The sequence below is a fragment of the Anabrus simplex genome, chromosome 4 (assembly GCF_040414725.1).
Source record: "Anabrus simplex isolate iqAnaSimp1 chromosome 4, ASM4041472v1, whole genome shotgun sequence".
In the NCBI taxonomy this organism is placed as follows: Eukaryota; Metazoa; Arthropoda; class Insecta; order Orthoptera; family Tettigoniidae; genus Anabrus; species Anabrus simplex.
Genome location: NC_090268.1, coordinates 227,217,661 through 227,233,638, shown reverse-complemented (window position 1 = coordinate 227,233,638; position 15,978 = coordinate 227,217,661). Strand labels below are relative to the sequence as shown.

The following is a 15,978-nucleotide window of genomic DNA, read 5'->3' as shown; positions in this document are numbered from 1 at the left end:
GAATTGTGTAGACTGTACAGGTAGCATTTCAACTATGAAAATAACAGCTCTAAAAGCATGTGTAGAGTGCTTAGAAGTTTAAAACAGTGAGATAAATATGTTGTAAAGTCCTGGCACTGCAGAGGACTGCACTGTAACAGTGAGATGGCATCGGCATTTCAGAATGCAGAACAAGCTGCTGAAGGGGAAAGAGAGCTGAAACACTACTTTTTGAATTAATGTGACTCAGACGATTACGAATTTCAAATGACCATGAAATGCCCATGGAGAACGTAATTGTTTTTTGCAAGTTGTTTTATGTCGCACCAACACAGATAGGTCTTATAGTGATGATGGTATAGGAAAGGGCTAGGATTGGGAAGGAAGCGCCTGTGGCCTTAATTAAGGTACAGCCCCAGCATTTGCCTTGTGTGAAAATTTGAAACCATTGAAAACCATCTTCAGGGCTGCCGACAGTGGGGCTCAAACCTGCTATCTCCCAAATGCAAGCTCACAGCTGTGTGCCCCTAACCGCACGGCCAACTCACTCAGTGAGAAAGTAATAAGCGTTGTCAGTGTCAAGCAAACCAAAATTGACAATTCCTTAAGTTAGCCTTGTGTTTTTATGGAAATTTTTTTTTTTTTTGCTAGTGGCTTTATGTCGCACCAACACAGATAGGTCTTATGGCGATGATGGGATAGGAAAGGCCTAGGAGTTGGAAGGAAGCGGCCGTGGCCTTAATTAAGGTACAGGTACATTTGCCTGGTGTGAAAATGGGATACCATGGAAAACCATCTTCAGGGCTGCCGACAGTGGGATTCAAACTCACAATCTCCCGGATGCACGCTCACAGCCGCGCGCCTCTAACCGCATGGCCAACTCTCCCGGTTTTATGGAAATGATTTAGTATACTGTACATATTTGAACTGATGCAGAAATCCTAGTGTTATAGTGAAACCTCCCTGTTTTTGTATGTTATAAACATTTAAAATAAACGAATGTAAATATAGTAAGTGGCTATCAGCTTGCCCTCCCATTCCTGATTTGATAACGTAAAAGAAAATCACGCAAGTAGAAGTAGGTTATTATGATGTTGTGACTAAGTAGATTCAGATCAAAAAATGTTTTTAACTACAGGACATTCTTTTTATTTTCTGAGGCTTTAAAAATTTGAATTTTTCTTAATAATAGACACTTCTCAAAAACGCACACATTTTTCATTCCCGAAGGTGTCCGCTGTTGGGAAGTTTTACTGTATTTGCAATTGAACTCAACACCTTGTAAATTAGACATTGTACAGATGTATGCACCGACATCTGTTGCTCCAGGAGATGAGACAGAAGAATTCTATAGCCAGTTAGAATGCTCTGTTGATGGCATTTCTCAAAGAGAAGCTTTCATCATTCAAGATTACTCCAGTGCCAAGATAGGTGATGGTAACCATTGTGTAACTTAGGTGAGGCTATTCATCTCAAACTGCAGAAATTAAGAGCAAATCCTACTGACTTTGCAGACTTAATATGGAGCAGCCTGAAGGCAATATGAGCAGTGCAAGTATGGAAGTACATAGAAAGACCTCATCATATCCAAAACCACACTTAAGTGCCAATAATTTTTGACTAACAGAGGAAAGAAAAGCAGCTGAAAAGAAACAATGATAGACCTAATGATTATTTACAAATGCATACATCAGTGCACACTTGATAAAGCAAACCAGATTCATAAAATTTATGAAGAAATTGAACAGCATAAGCAGCATAGTCATCCCTATGTTCTCTTCATGAAGATCAAGAAAATTACCCTTGACTTCAAACCCTGTTCATGGATTGTGGAAGATGAAGATGGTACCTACATTGGAGAGAAACAACTGGCCATAATAATCATTTCATGTGGATATTTCTAGCCAAGTGCAACCCTTGTAAGGCAGACCCTTCGATGAGGATGGGCGGCATCTGCCATGTTTAGGTAACTGCGTGTTATTGTGGTGGAGAATAATGTTATGTGTGGTGTGTGAGTTGCAGGGATGTTGGGGACAGCACAAACACCCAGCCCCTGGGCCATTGGAATTAACCAATGAAGGTTAAAATCCCCAACCCGGCCGGGATTCGAACCCCAGACCCTCTGAACCGAAGGCCAGAACGCTGACCATTCAGCCAACGAGTCGGACACTGGCCTTTGAAATATGGAAAATGTACTGTGAAAATCTATGTGCAGATTCACATCATTCTTGAAGAAATTGGAAGAGCTTGAGGTCTGTTTAGTTTATAAGGAACACATAAGAGAATAAACACTGTGCCAGGCCACTCTCCTACCAATTCATAGGAATATCAAGGATCTTAGTGTTGAAGGCCCACCACCCACCATTGAGAACAGCCAGGCAGGCCAAGAAATTGAAAGACTGTGGTCACAGGCAGCTCCCGAGTGTTTATGTTCCAGAAAGCTTTGACCTACCTCTCAGTTCATGTTCATCACAAAACGCGACTGATGTGCATTTCCATTGTCTCGCCTGTCCTATCTCCCCCCTCCCTTTACTTCGCAGCTGCAACTATTTTTCAGATTGACCAACAACACTCTTTCTCTATCCCCCACTGAAAAGGCTGCAGCTGAAAAGTTTGGACCCATGTTTTTCTTTTCTTTATAATTTATGCCTGCCTACTTACATGGTAAGTCGCTGCTCTCCTGTTACCTGTGGATACATATTTTGCTCTTGTTAGCTTTTTTCTAGAGTATTTACCACTCTGTATTGGTTACTCATTTGAATGATGTCCTTAAGGTGGTTTTTGTCAAATGTATATTCAGGAAAGAGAGAAAAACCATAGAAAAATGGTGTGTAGTGATACATTCGGTCTCAGAAATGAAATATCCTTCCTTTATGTAAGCAGCCCACCAACATTCCCTAAGAAGTATTCTTCCTTATATACAAGAATGGAAACCTGGACTCTGTAAATCAGCAAAATGCAACCATTTTCTCTGTTGCTATTTGACGGCCAAGTTTTCTATTGTCTCCGAAAGAGCCCACATTGTGTCTAGCCTCTGGTCTGCCATATCCGGGCTAAGTGGCCGAGATGGTTGAGGTGCTGCCCTTCAGACCCCAATTTGGCAGGTTCGATCCTGGCTTAGTCCGGTGGTATTTGAATCTACTCAAATATGTCAGCCTCGTGTCGGTAGATTTACTGGCACGTAAAAGAACTCTTGCACAACAAAATTCTGGGACCTCAAGTTTCCAAAAACCGTCAAAAATAGTTAGCGGGACGTAAAAATAGCAAAATTTTTATTTGATCTGCCGCTTTTGGTAAAAAGAAGCAAATTACACATTTAGAAATTATTATGGTACGTGCTGGATGCAAGACGATGCTGCCACTTTTTATAAGATTTGTGTTGTGTAGCTACTTTTTAAATTAAAAAAAAAAATGGTGTGTGGCCTTTGAAGAGGTCTTTAGAGTTGACCTGAGTCGAGTAGAGTAGAGTAGAGTAGAGTAGAGTTGAGTTGAGTTGAGTAGGCGACCGGCATGTCTGTGAGGATGGGACCCTACCTTAGATGAATTCTAATGATGAAGACAGCACAAACACCCAAGCCCCGAGCCAGAGGAATTAACCAGTGAAAATTAAAATCGCCAACCCAGCCAGGAACTGAACCCAAAATCCCTTGAGCCAAAAGTCAGCGCACTTACCGTTTAGGCATGGAGCCAGATGCTATTTGTCATGACCAGTGGTTTTGTCAAGAGATACTAGAGGCTTGAACACTGATTCATGGCCTGACCTGGTGGCTTACGCCTCTAGACGCCCTTTACTTGCCATGCAAGTCTGGGTTCAGGGTTCATTAATGCTTCTGACAGGAGAGTAGTTTAACGTGCTGACATTGACAAACCTGCTGAGTGTCTTGTGATGTCATCCAAGCTGCACCATGTTGGATCTCTAACAACGGGCTGGGAAGCTTTGCCTACAGTATCTTACAAGTAATAATATTAGTAGATTTTGTATATATGTGGTTTTTTTTGTTGTTTCCCTTTTATAAGTATATATCATTATATAACTGTGAATTCTTTTTATAAGAATTTTCTTTTTTTTTCTTTTTAAGGCAGGTTGAAATGCACCAGGGGGATAGGAAAGTGTGAAGCTGGCATGGAACTATATCAGTATAGTCGACCAATTCTGTTGCAGGTAAGGTACAGCTTGCTGATGGGTCAAATGTTAAAATGATGTATAGTCGCTCAAACAAAGAATGAGCACATGGTATTGTATGTTCTTTGCATGCAATATCTTATCTGACTTAATTTTAACTATCAAAATTCACCTCCCATACAAACCCTGCGGATATCCTCAACAAACATTATGTTCATACAAATTTATACAATCCATGCACTCAGTTTTTTTGAGCAACTGTACAATCCCTTGTGAATTAATTCAAACAAGGTGGGTTTTTTAAATTTTCCCAATGGGTGGCAGCATATTGCTTATTCTTAGATCCTGCACTTTGGATGCGTGATTTGTTTATCGATTCAATAGTAATATCTTGGAGAAATCATCACACACAACTTAAACGAGAAAGAAACATGGATAAATAGAACTGACAAAGTGAATAAAGCCCAATTTCTAACCTGGTCAATGGCCGGGCTGAGTGGCTGAGACGGTTGAGGCGCTGGCCTTCTGACCCCAACTTGGTAGGTTCGATCCTGGCTCAGTCCGGTGGTATTTGAAGGTGCTCAAATACGTCAGCCTCGTGTCGGTAGATTTACTGGCACGTAAAAGAACTCCTTCGGGACAAAATTCCGGCACCTCGGCATCTCCGAAAACCGTAAAAGAGTAGTTGGTGGGACGTAAAGCAAATAACATTATTATTAACCTGGTCAATGTATAATATGAAATACCTGTCAATAGACACTAAGATCCAACACTATAAAACCGTAACTCTCCAGGAAACGCTTGTAAAAACCTGTTCCAAATTAAAAACAAAAGAAGAACTGATCAGCTCTTCAAAACTGAATGAAGAATTATCATAAATAAAAAATACCAGATGGAAGAAGTCTGGAGTATTCTTCCTAATGAAACCGTCTGCTGAGAGATTGCCCCAATCACCAGCACAATGAAGAAAAAAAAAGAATCTCATATTTCTTTCATATCTTGCGACTGTCAGGAAATCTGCTTTTACGACAACTGGTCATGAGAAATCTTGGAAAGAAGACACGAGGCCAATGGATCCATGAAATTCAGTAGGATTTGAGATAGCAGATGCAAAGATTGAAAATAAAATTAACACCCTACTTAAGACTCACACAAATTTTCAGCAGAAAGGATGCATAGGAGGGTTATAGCAATTTCAGACGAATTGAGAAAATTATTATTGGAATGAATGAAAATATACTGGGCAGGTCACAAGAACCAAACGTTCAAAGTGAACGTTGAATGACTCATGTGGTCCAGTGTGGCCAATAAAGTTAATAATAATAATAATTCATGTGAAGATTGAAGAATTTTAGGGTTTCCTTATGAGATGTGTGTTATCTGTCTTCAGTGAATACAACTTCTCAGAAGCGTCTTACGATTGTATGGCAGAATATCTGAAAGAGAGATAGGTGCCAAATTTTTTTGTTAGTGCAAGCACAGTAAATTGAATTATTCAGTGACATAGAGTGGCTCAATTTCACCTAAAAGAAAAGGAAACTGGTAGGAAGAAGAAAACTACAACTGATGACAGCAAATTAAACCCCAGGCTCACCTCTATAGACTTGACTTGCGAATTGAGTGACTGAGGTGAGTCTACACGACTGATGTTTGTCGTAAACTTCTAGCACGTAAAAGAAAAACCTCCAAAGAAACAGTTTCTTACAAGAGAAACGCACAGGAAACATCTCGTGCGGGTATTTAGTAGTCCTAAGAATTGGACTATAGACACCTTGAATTGCAGGGGTTTCAATATCTATGCAGAGTGAAGAATGAGCCAACAAATTCAGCCCAGTTGCAACAGACAGTGACGATGTTTTAGGGGTCTTCATGCATGCATGCAAGTCGATGGCATGATGAAATGACTCGTACATCGAAATACTGGGAAGAAGAGTTCTTTGTGAGCTGCAGAAAAGATTTCCTTATGGTGATACAATTTCTAAGAATTATAAGACCGAGCTCGATAGCTGCAGTCGCTTAAGTGTGGCCAGTATCCAGTATTCGGGAGATAGTAGGTTTGAACCCCACTGTCGGCAGCCCTGAAGATAGTTTTCTGTGGTTTCCCATTTTCACACCAGGCAAATGCTGGGGCTGTACCTAAATTAAGGCCACGGCCGCTTCCTTCCCACTCCCAGCCCTTCCCTGTCTTATCGTCGCCATAAGACCTATCTGTGTCGGTGCAACGTAAAGCAACTAGCAAAAAAAAAAGAATTATAAGAATTTGTATCACAAGTAGATCTTCAATACGGACAAAAAATGAAATTTATAACCTGCAGTTTCCTGATGGTGTCGGAATTTTTCAGCATAACTTGACTTTTTGCCATACTTGATATATTAGAAAAGAAACAAAAAAACTTTAAAAAACAAAATATCACATTTAAGAGAGAACAAAGCTGAATCTGAAGAACATAATATAAGAGTAAAATAGACTAATTCAGACCTTAAAAAAATCCCACCACTGTAAATTTGTCGGATATTGCCTTTATGGATAGTGAAATGAGTCTACTGAATAAGGCAACAAAATTTAATTGGCCTAACCATCGTCAGATAGAAGATGTAATAACCACTATAGCTGAAGTAGAATCTAACATAGGAAAATTGCCTTTAGAATCGCAAAATGATACAAGATTCGAGGTTAAAAAGAAACTTCCAACTTTAGTAAAAGAGATAAAAAATAACTTAAATCCTGACCTCACTAAACAAATCAAAGAATTAAAAGACTAAAATTAATGAAAGTGGTATAATATTAACCAAAGCTGATAAAGGGGAAACTACAGTTATCTTAAATAAGCAAGATTGCATTAAGAAAACAGAGGAATTTTTTTCGAATGGAACCTATTTGATAATACAGAAAGATCCTACAGTCAAAATTCAATGGAATCGAAAGAAATTGCTTACAAATTTGTCTTTCCTTTTTAATGAACTAGTGTGTCAGAAGCTAATTAAATGAATCCTAAGATACCAACAACCAGAGCCATGCCCAAAGTCCACAAAGTTAATATACCCATGCTGTACATCAATTTTTGAAAAAGGACTATAAATTTAACAATAACTCTACAATCAATAACTCAGTTGAATTCTGTGATAAGCTTAATAAATTTGACCTACAACCGCATCACAAAATATGTTCATATGATATAACTAACATGTACCCTTGCATACCGATTAATGAAACCATTAATATAATCAAACTTAATTTATTCAGTCACAGCAAATTAAGTAGGTGTGAAATAGAAGAATTCATTAATGCATTGAGATTCGTTTTAAGTAATAATTACATTTAATCAAAAGATATATCATCAAATGCGCTTGGGAATGGGCGACCCTGCATCAGGTATACTAGCTGATATTTATATGGATCATCTGGAACATGTTAAAATTTTGAATAACATAGAAGGACTACACCTTAGGCTGAGATACATGGATGACATGTTTGTCATAATAGACAGTAAACTGAACAATAGTGATAATATTTTGGATTTTTAAAATAATTTAGACAGTAACATCAAATTCACTAAAGAAGAAGAAAGCAACAATTTGTTAAGTTTTCTAGATATAAAATTAAAGAGAGTAGGAAATAAATTCGACTTCCAAATTTATAGAAAGCCGACGTTTGCTCCAATAACGATTAAGAATGAGTCACTCCACCCCAATTCCCACAAACAGGTAGCATTTTTAAGTTTGGTTTATAAAGCCGTAAAAATTTCACTAGCAAGTAAGAGTTTAAAGAAAGAACTTAATTTTATAAAGGTCATGGCACTCAATAATGGTTATAAAATAAGAGATGGCTAACAAGTTCATTAACAAGGTGAAAATAAAATTGGCCACAAATCTCATACCAGATAAAAATAAGAAAACCAAGTTTGCAACTTTTACATTTACTAACCCAGCTATATACCAAGTCACTAATACCATTAAAAAAATGAGATGTTAACATTGCTTTCAAAACCCAAAACACGAACCGAAATATTTTTTTCAATCGCAATAAAGTTCATATAAATAGCAATAAATATCAAGGATCTGGAATCTATAGGCTTGCATGTGCAGAGTACAATTATTCGTATGTTGGCCAAACTGGCCAGAGCTTTATGATAAGATATCTTGAACATGTAAATGCAGCAAAACACAAGAAACATTCTGCAATGGGCGCACACATGCAAGAAGCTGGACACTCTTTTACAACTATTGAAAGGGATTTATGAATTTTAAGGAGAGTAAAAAAAGGGAAAAGAAATGACGGAATTGGAAAATATATACATTCATTTAGATCAGCAATACAACAAGAATAAAAACCTGAATGATGAAATTGAAATAAATTCTTAGTACAATTACTGAAATTAATACAAATGCTTAAATCTGATATAAATAAATTCTATAATCATTTTAATCCGACAAAAGTTAGTAGTTTATTGATACAAACAAACTCAACTCCTCCTCTTACTTCTCCTAGGCAGTCCCGTCCACAATCTACTGTAGCTATCAATACACCGCCTACCTTCACTTCCCCTTCCCACTCCCTGCCAAAACGCAAACTCATCCACGCTCACTCATATAGTACAAGGAGCACAAACGGACCAACAAGTAATTCTCAAGAGGCTGTGAGTAACACTAGGTAATTACACAGCAGCAGGAAGGGTAAGTGACAATTCTTTCAATAAGAAGTTTATACAGAATTATAATCGAAGCCTTAAAACATATTTTTTATTTTTATTACAGATATATCAACAAGCTCAATTTGGAAATGTACAGTGTTCATTCAAATTCTACTTCACATTAGAATGTTTTCTTTTTACCAACAAGTTCGTTCATAAACAATACTCACGTATTGACAATATAGGATTAATGCCAGTACATTTTGTACAAGTGTTACTCCAGTAACATCGAGAACAAGATAAGTGTTCATAATATAGGCAATTATCAACTGCATAAAATCGTTAATATAGTTAACGAAGGTTCACTAACAATTACACAAATCAAGTAATAGTGAATCAATACAATTAGCCAGATCTCACAAATGGTTTTTAAAATGATTTTAAATTGGATGTTCAACAGATGAGTTTCGTCAATAAATTTAAAGGACAATGTTAACACTAAGATTTTAGACAAATGTGTTTTAATTTAAAGACATCATTTCTGTTGTATATGATTTATAAAATATTATAAGATTTGTCACTCATGTTTACAAAGCATATTTTAGCTCAATAGAATATGTTTACAATCTTATCAAACCTTGGGTAAATGTTAATTGGCTGATGATGCTCACAAAAAGGAGTGAAACATGTACCATATTAACAATTTAATAAAGATGTAAGTCCTCATTAGCTTATTATGTATTGAATAGGTGGTATTTAATAAAATTATAAGAATTTGGTTCAGTGGATGAACCTACAATTGTCTTCATCTACTTCTAGATTTCCTTGTTTTCAACTGTAGGACACTTCAGACACTAGCTACTAAATTCATTTGAAACATAAATTGCGCTCTTATATCGTCATTTGTTGTGGGAGCATAATTTTTCTTGATTCTTTTGTTTGGATGTTGATGCTTGTTGTCATGGTTTATATTCGTGTTAATGCCATTTGTTTATGATATCTGATGTGGAGGACTTTTGAAGAACAACAGATTAATAAGGAAATAATGCAAATGATCAAGGCTATGTACTAAATGTATGAAACCTCTGTGAGAACAAAATTTGACCAAACAAGGTTGTTTGAAGATTGAGACAGTAAAGTGTATTGTTGCCCATGTTGTATATATATAATAAGAGTTTTGTCTGTACATTGCTCAGAATCGGTCATATCCACAATAACAAGGAAATGCACTTTCTACTTTTCCGTAATTAGTTATATGTTATTAGTGGTCGTATCGATAAATACTACAAAACTAAAGTTATATAGTATTATATTTCCGATCATTTATGTCTTATATATTGTTACCGTACCGGCTATAATCAGAGATATTCATGAATTTGGATTTTTGTTACTAAGTCCTTATCAGCGCCGAGTCACTAAAAATGGGTAAACAGGATTTAAAGAAAATCGGTATGTAAAATCTGAGAATAAGGAACTACAGTCAACGCTATAAATAATTTTATAAGGCGCCCTAATATCGCAGAGTCTAAAGAAGACTAAATGTGAAGGCCTACAATATAGAAAGCTCATAAAATTGATCAACAATAACATTACATTGACCATTGTTTGTTGTGATGTGCTTTGTCTTCTGTTGCCACTCTTCTCCGATAGATAGGATTACTGCTGCATACTGAGCGTTTTTTTTTTTAATTTGCCTTACGTCGCACCGACACAGTTAGGTCTCATGGTGACGATGGGATAGGAAAGGGCTATGAGTGTAAAGGAAGCGGCCTTGGACTTAATTAAGGTATAACCCCAGCATTTGTCTGGTGTGAAAATGGAAATCCACGGAATACAGTCTTCAGGGCTGTCAACAGTGGGGGTCGAATCCACTATCTCTGGGATGCAAGCTCACAGCTGCGTGCCCCTAATCACACGGCCAACTCACCCTGTTGTACAGAGTGTAACAGTGTTCCTAAATTGGCGGGAAGTAGCTCGAGAGCCACTCCTCCGTTTCATAAATTTTCCGATACTACTGATACGTAGCATTCTAGCTATTCAATCCCTACTCTGAGGCACTGATTGAAATGAGAAGTGTGCATAGTTAATGGAATAATGGCAGACAATTGTTCACGGCTGTCTGCCGCTTGGTCATTCTAGCTCTGAAACTTTGTACTGTTAGATCAGCACCGTAGTACTGTTCGTTAAAAGTAAGAAAATGTGCAGTTTTTCATTTGATCGAGTATTTTTTATGATAACATTGCTTTTAATCGCTACATTCCTATTGACCTTTTTGTGATGACCTATGTTGACTTCAGTTAGGAAAATGACAAAGTCAGTCTTTCTGAGAATCCCGTAGCGAAGCATGGGTACATCAGCTAGTTTATCATAATCATAGAAAGAATCAAAAATGGAGTGGACAAAATTGGCAAGATAATGGGAGGTAGGAAGTTCAGCTGCAATAATAATAATAATAATAATAATAATAATAATAATAATAATAATAATAATAATAATAATAATATGACTTTAGCTGAGCTACCATCAAGTAGCGCCACCTACACACTACGTTTTCTTTGTCCATTCTGGCACGTCACGATTGTAATCTCCATGTCCATTGTTTCACTGCATCCATCTGTGATTTACGTATGTAATAAATAGTGTCATTTTAATATAAACCGTGCTGACCTTCTTACTTTCCGAATCATCGTGCCTTTTCAACAGGTTATGGGCCCAGAATGCGCGTTTGGAAAGTGATTGGATGTGTAGTGATAAAATACACTGAGAAATAGACGCTTGATAATATTGTGTCGCGCACGGTTGGCGAGGTTGAATTAAACATTTAGCCAAGTGACTTCTGCAAAGAAATAGTGTGTGAAGATGAACACTTCAAGTATGGTGCGCATCGAGACGTTATCAAAAGACAATTTTGACACGTGGAAAATTCACATGAGGGCTGTGTTAGTAAAAAATCGTACGTGGGCGTACGTAGCTGGGATAGAGGTTAAACCTGAACCGGTCAGTGAGAACGCGGCCGCTATTACAGAATGGAAAGAACTTGACAGTGAAGCAATGTCAGATATCATCGTGGCGATTCAACCCTCGGAATTGAGACAGGTAAAAGATTGTGTCACTATCCCGCGAACTGTGGCAAAAACTAGAAACGATTTACCAATCGAAGGGGCCAGCGCAATAAAAACATTATTAAAGCAGATCGTGCTTCAAAGAATGAATGAAGATTTCGTTGTAAAAAGATAGCGCGTAAGGTGAAGGAGTGCAAATCGAGTAAAAATGATCATGACAATGCTCACAAGGCCGAAGGAAGTACCTCGCTATGTATTACATCAGAACTGAACTCGTGCAAGTTCGTGATGGACCGCGACGCAGATACAGTGTGGTGCCTCGACAGCAGCTGTACATCGCACATGCATAAAAATCTGGACTATTTTTCACAAGTAGAAACCAATGTTTCTGACGTTTTAAAGTTAGCGAACAGTTCTACTACGAAAATAAGTGCAAAAGGTGTTGTGATAGTGTCAATGAGCGTTGATGGTTGTGATAAAAGTTTCAACCTGTGTGATAGGCCTACATTATACGTACCTCATCTGCGTACTAATCTACTTTCAGTCGGGAAGATCGTAGACAGGGGTCACCGTGTAGTGTTTGACAAAACATCCGCTCGAGTTACAGATGCGAACGATAGTACCTTATTCATTGCATGTAGAAAAGTCAGACTTTATTACGTTAATGGGTCGTACACCGAAGAACAGGGAAAACTTGCCCGAGCTGAAGATACGCGCAAAGGGTCAATTATGGACTGGCACATTCGATTGGGGCATCTAAACATAACGGATCTACGTGAGGCAGTGAAGAATAAAAGGATAGAGGGAATCGAAGTCATCGACACTGAAGAGGATTTTGAATGTGAGATCTGTCTCCAAGGAAAGATGACAAGTACCCTTTTTCCGAAGAAGTCCGATAGGAGAATGGAACTAGGGGAATTGATTCATTTCGATATTTGTGGCCCAATGAGCATTTCCTCGAATGGAAACGCGCGTTATTTCACCACATTTGTCGACGATGAGACTGGATGGTGTGAAGTGAAGTTTCTTTGTCAGAAGAATGAAGTCATTAATGAGTTTCAGGACTTCAAAAAATGTCTGGAAACACAGAAAAACGCGAAGATAAGGATTTTGCAGTCTGATAATGGTACGAAATACGTGAATTCCCAATTCGATGCGGTGTTGAAAAGCTGCGGGATCCTACGACGCCTGACGATTCCGCGTAACCCGGAACAAAATGGAGTAGTGGGAAGGAAAAACCGTACGCTCGTCGAGATGGCCAGATGTTTATTAATGCAGTCCGAACTTTCTCCTTCTTTCTGGGCAGAGGCTGTTTCAACAGCGAATTACATTAGGAACAAATCTCCTGCAAGTAAACTGGGTGGACAAACTCCTTACGAAGCCTGGACGGGAAAGGTTCCAAATATTTGTAAATTCGAAAGATTTGGATATGAAACCTACTGCCTAAATCAATCGCCGAACATAGGAAAAATCGACCCTCGAGGGAAAAAGGGCATATTCCTCGGATATGCGGAGCAATCCAAAGGTTTCAGAATTTAGATATCACAGGAGAGAAAAGTGGAAATCCCATGTGATGTCAAGTTTTTGAAAGGAGACAGAAAAGAGCAAAACTACGGTCTTAATATTTTTCCAAGTCAGCACGCAAATGTAGAGCACTTTGATGATCATCCCAGGATAAAGCCAAAGCAAGTTGATCCTTTCATTATGTAAACACAGAACGAACAGAAAGCACCAAAGATCCGGATAGTTCTGAAGAAGAATTTCTTGGTTTTGAAAATGAACCAGAACCAGAAGTACGACAATCTTGACAAGCTCCAGGGAGACCAAAAATGATCCGTTCGGGTACACGAGGCAGACCTCAAAAGCTTTGCCAGGAACATGATGGAGGACAAATTGATTCGGTATGTTTGGCTCAGGTTCCAATTCAGATGGCATTTTCAGGTCCAGAGAAAAATGAGTGGATGCTGGCGATGGCAGATGAATTTGTCTCTATTCTAAAAAACAAGACCTGGATCTTGTAGACCGCCCAGAAAATAGGATGACAATTTGAAGTTGTGTAGCCCTTAGGAATAAGTACAGGCAAATGGTAAGATCACAAGAAGGAAGGCTAGAGTCGTGACCAGGGGGTTTTCCCAGAGGCCAGGTATAGGTTATACTGAAGCATTCGCACCAGTAGCACGACTCAGCTCAATACGAATGGCTATTGCGCTCACTGATCATCATGGAATCTATGTCCGACAATTCGATGTAGCAACTGCATACTTAAATGGAATTGTTGAAGGGGAAATCTTTAAGGAAGTACCGAACTACACCAGAGAAATACTCGAATTCATTGTACAGGAAAGTAATGCAACATCCGAGATCATAGCTGAAGCCAAGAGGATGCTGAAGATGTTGAACAAGGATTGTGTGTGCCGTATTAAAAAGGCTCTGTATGGCTTGAAGCAAGCTGGCCGCTGTTGGCACCGACGCTTGAATGAGCAACTACTAAAGCTTGGTGTCAAACCAATGTCCGGCGATTCGAGCGTCTGTGTGAAGGGTTCTGATGCTGATGCTCTCCTAATCATAGTTTATGTTGATGACATTTTAGTTTTGTCATGGAACTCGAGAGAAATTGACGAGGTCTACACATTTCTACAAAAGTCGTTTGAGGTCAAAGACCTAGGAGACATTAAGTACTGTCTCGGGATTGAGTTTTCTCGAGATGATTCTGGTATCACCTTGAAACAAAAAAGTTGTGTTATGAACATCTTAGATCGCTTTCGAATGTCTGATTGCAAGCCCGTGGCCACACCAATTGAAGCTGGAATTAAACTGTCAAGATCAAATACTTGGTCCAAGGATGATGGCGAGAGGTCCCCCTACAGAGAGCTCATAGGTGCTCTTATCTACCTATCAACCGCAACGCGTCCAGACATATCTCATGCAGTGAGTGTCTTAAGCCAATACAATGATTCTTTTGGCAAAGAACACTGGCAAGCAGCAAAGAGGGTACTGAGGTACTTGAAGGGTTCTTCTGATGTGGGAATCGCCTTTGGAAGCAATACCAGTAATTTAACTGGCTATGTAGATGCTCATTGGGCTGCATGCATCAACGATAGCTGGTCATACACTGGCGTTGCCTTCACAATGTATGGCGGAGTTGTATCTTGGGAATCCAGGAAACAACGGACAGTGGCATTGTCCTCTACGGAGGCTGAATATATGGCCTTGAGTGGGGCTTCAAAAGAGGCAGTGCACTTACTACGACTAGCAAGGGAGATAGGCATTAACAGTGTGTTGACTGTACAGCTATATAACGACAACATTGGAGCTCAGAAGCTTGCTGGAAATCCTGTTTTCCACTATTGGACTAAGCACATTGATGTGCGACATTATTTTGTATGAGAGGTTCTTTCATCTGCGGACATTCACCTTGAATACTTGCCAACTGAGAGGATGCCTGCAGATATATTAACCAAGGGACTACCAAAGGATAAGCACTGGAAGTGTTTAGAATGTCTGGGTGTCAGAAGACTGAAATGCTGAAGCTGGTTCAGCCTTCGAGAGGGGGTGTTGAGAATATTTATATATATTCATATGACTCTGGCTGAGCCACCATCAAGTAGCGCCACCTACACACTACGTTTTCTTTGTCTTTCTGACACGTCACGATTGTAATCTCCATGTCTATTGTTTCACTGCATCCATCTGTGATTTACGTATGTAATAAATAGTGTCATTTTAATATAAAGCGTGCTGACCTTATTACTTTCCGAATCATCGTGCCTTTTCAACAAAATAATAATAATAATAATAGTAATAATAATAATAATGTAACGAGTTGGCGGGGTAGTAGGATCAATTAACACTAGACTGGTAGCTTCAATACTAAGATTTATTAGCTACTCCCTAAACTACACAAGACTACACACAACTTTTGCTCATAACACACACTTACGCAGTTCGCGCGCTCTCTCTCCCTTCGTTTCTCACTTGTTCTCACACTATACAGTTTTACACTTACACACAAGGTCCCGCGTCGCACGACTACACGTTCTCTCCTTCGCCGATAGTCCGCACTGTAGCACACTAGTCCGATAATCACGGCAGTCCACAGACTTCACTACACTGGCAGTCACTCTCGACTGAATCACACCAAGTTCTAACTCAGTCTAACTCTCACCAACTCACTCTCACTAAC

At 38.8% G+C, this 15,978-nt stretch overlaps 1 protein-coding gene across 3 annotated transcripts in view; it reads left to right on the top strand.

The window, feature by feature from the left end:
• The window catches only part of PGAP5 (Per1-like protein PGAP5), a 65,685-nt gene that overhangs the window by 33,151 nt on the left and 16,556 nt on the right, over positions 1–15,978 (top strand). For all 3 annotated transcript variants that reach the window (XM_068227493.1, XM_067146398.2, XM_067146396.2), the window contains one exon: positions 4,059–4,141. In XM_068227493.1, the coding sequence (XP_068083594.1) occupies positions 4,059–4,141 (83 nt within the window). The remainder of the gene's footprint in view (positions 1–4,058; positions 4,142–15,978) is intronic.